Source organism: Chlorella variabilis, assembly GCF_000147415.1.
Source record: "Chlorella variabilis unplaced genomic scaffold CHLNCscaffold_201, whole genome shotgun sequence".
Classification (NCBI taxonomy): Eukaryota; Viridiplantae; Chlorophyta; class Trebouxiophyceae; order Chlorellales; family Chlorellaceae; genus Chlorella; species Chlorella variabilis.
The window spans coordinates 1,599-3,534 of NW_005434926.1; the positions used below are offsets into that span (position 1 = coordinate 1,599).

Sequence of the window (1,936 nt, forward strand, 5' to 3'; positions counted from 1 at the left end):
TGCCATGACAGGGCTTGGGGTGCAGAGATGCGAGTATGTATGTGTTTTTTGCTTGCCTGGCTGGTGCATTCCCCATCTCTCCCGCGTCGCCCGTTCATTGCACCACCCTCTTCTTCCTTCGCTTGCGCTGCTCTCAGGTGCGTGTGTTTTCCGTCCAGCGCGTCAGCAAGTCGTGGAATGCTCGCAGGGAGTGCATCCGGCGCAGCTACAGCTATTTTGTTCCGGCATCGGTGCTGGGGCTGGCGCTGGATGGTGGGAAGGAGGACCAGCGGCGGCTTCATCTGCTGCAGCATGCGTGGGAGAGCTTCCAGGGCACCACCCGCCCATTCCACAACTACACCAAACGGCGTCTGTACCGTGAGCATGCTGGCGACAGCCGCAGCGCTGGCCGGAGGAGCAGAGGCCAGGATGGCCCAGCACCCCTCTCTTCCTCAGCCAGCAGCAGCGGCAGCGGCAATAGAGCTGGCGAAAGAGCTGGCAATGTGCAGGCTGAAGGTATCGGCGTAGGTGACTGCAGCAGCAGCAAGAAGGGACAGGTGCAGGTGGCCTGGAAGTTTGAGCGGGACGATGCTGACCCCATTGTGCGGCGACACTTTCGGTATGTCTAGCAGGATGGAGGGCTACAGCCAATCTGCCAAAGCAGCTGCCCTGAAGTCTTGCATGCTCACCTGCTGCCCTGCCTGCAGTTTCATCGAGTGGTGCCGGGCCGGTACAGAGTTGGAGGTGCTTGTTCCCGGTGGCCAGCCGTGCATCCATCTCAGCCTACAGGTATGCCGCCGGTGCCCAAAGCACGCCCTGAGTGCAGCAGCATGGGTCAGGTCAGCACCGTGGGTGTCCTAACAAGAAAAGGAAGATTCACACAAACAAGGTCCCACCCCTCTGTACGCCGCCGCCGTTTGCTCGCGTATGCAGGGCAGCAGCTTCATGCTGCACCAGATACGCAAGATGGTGGGCATGGCGGTAGCGGTGGCGCGTGGGAACCTGCCATTGGAGCTGCTGGAGTTCTCGCTGGCCACCCCCGCCCGCATCAACCTGCCTCTGGCACCGCCCAGCACACTGATGCTGACGGGAGCACTGTTCAGGTTTGTGTTGCTGGGAAGGGCGGTGCTTGGTGAGGTTAAGAGGCTGCCAATGCCACCCAAGCTGTAAGAGGTTTACGCTACACATTCTCGTGCCCCTGCCGGACTGACTTGCCTGCCTGATGCTGACTCCACCTGCCTGCCTGCAGCCCATTCAAGCGCAGCTGGTCGGGCCAGGCAGCGGTCGCGGCGCAGTGGACGGGTGAGGTGCTGCAACTCAAGGAGCAGGGAGTTGCAGCACAGCAGCAGTTCCTGCGGGAGGCCATGCTGCCGGCGCTGGATTCCCTGCTGGCGAGTGAGGAGTGGCGGCACTGGGAGCTGGACCTGGACAGGCTGTGGTTCGACAATGCAGAGGTGCAGGAAGTGCTGGAGGTGCACGCGGCATGGCGGGAACAACGCCAGGCAGCCAAGCTTGACTCCTTGCTCAATGAGGCAGCAGCAAGGGAGAAACTGGAGGATAAAGGTAAAGGTGGGGAAGAGCCTCCACAAGCTTCACTTCCCGGTTTTAACGTCTAGCTTTAGACCATTATTTGATCTGCCCGACGCGCCAAGTGCAGTACCCCCCACTAGTAGTGAATGGGTCCCGGGGAGGCCTGTGCCGAAGCCTTGGCGATTCTATTAGGCGTTCCCGAAGGAATTGGCTTGGATTGGCGCTGAGCCGGTCAGCTATGCCGCGTTTGTCCTCACAAAGTTTCGACATGGGAGGAATCGAACCTGTGCCCTCTCGGAGGGTTTAGACACTAGCTCCAGCGCCTTCAAAGAAGGCCTTTCTTAGCCGCGGCCTAAAGGTAAAGGTGGGGAAGAGCCTCCACAAGCTTAACTTCCCGGTTTTAACGTCTAGCTTTAGACCATTATTG

The 1,936-nt window shown here is 59.9% G+C and overlaps 1 protein-coding gene across 1 annotated transcript in view; it reads left to right on the top strand.

Annotated features, from left to right (window-relative positions):
- CHLNCDRAFT_138514 (hypothetical protein) overlaps window positions 1-1,854 on the top strand; it is a gene marked incomplete at both ends in the record, with an annotated part of 2,775 nt that extends 921 nt beyond the window's left edge. The window contains 6 exons of the mRNA XM_005842613.1: window positions 138-295; window positions 518-598; window positions 687-768; window positions 913-1,082; window positions 1,229-1,451; window positions 1,810-1,854. Of these exons, the coding sequence (XP_005842670.1) occupies window positions 138-295; window positions 518-598; window positions 687-768; window positions 913-1,082; window positions 1,229-1,451; window positions 1,810-1,854 (759 nt within the window). The remainder of the gene's footprint in view (window positions 1-137; window positions 296-517; window positions 599-686; window positions 769-912; window positions 1,083-1,228; window positions 1,452-1,809) is intronic.
- Between the last annotated feature and the right edge of the window lie 82 nt (window positions 1,855-1,936).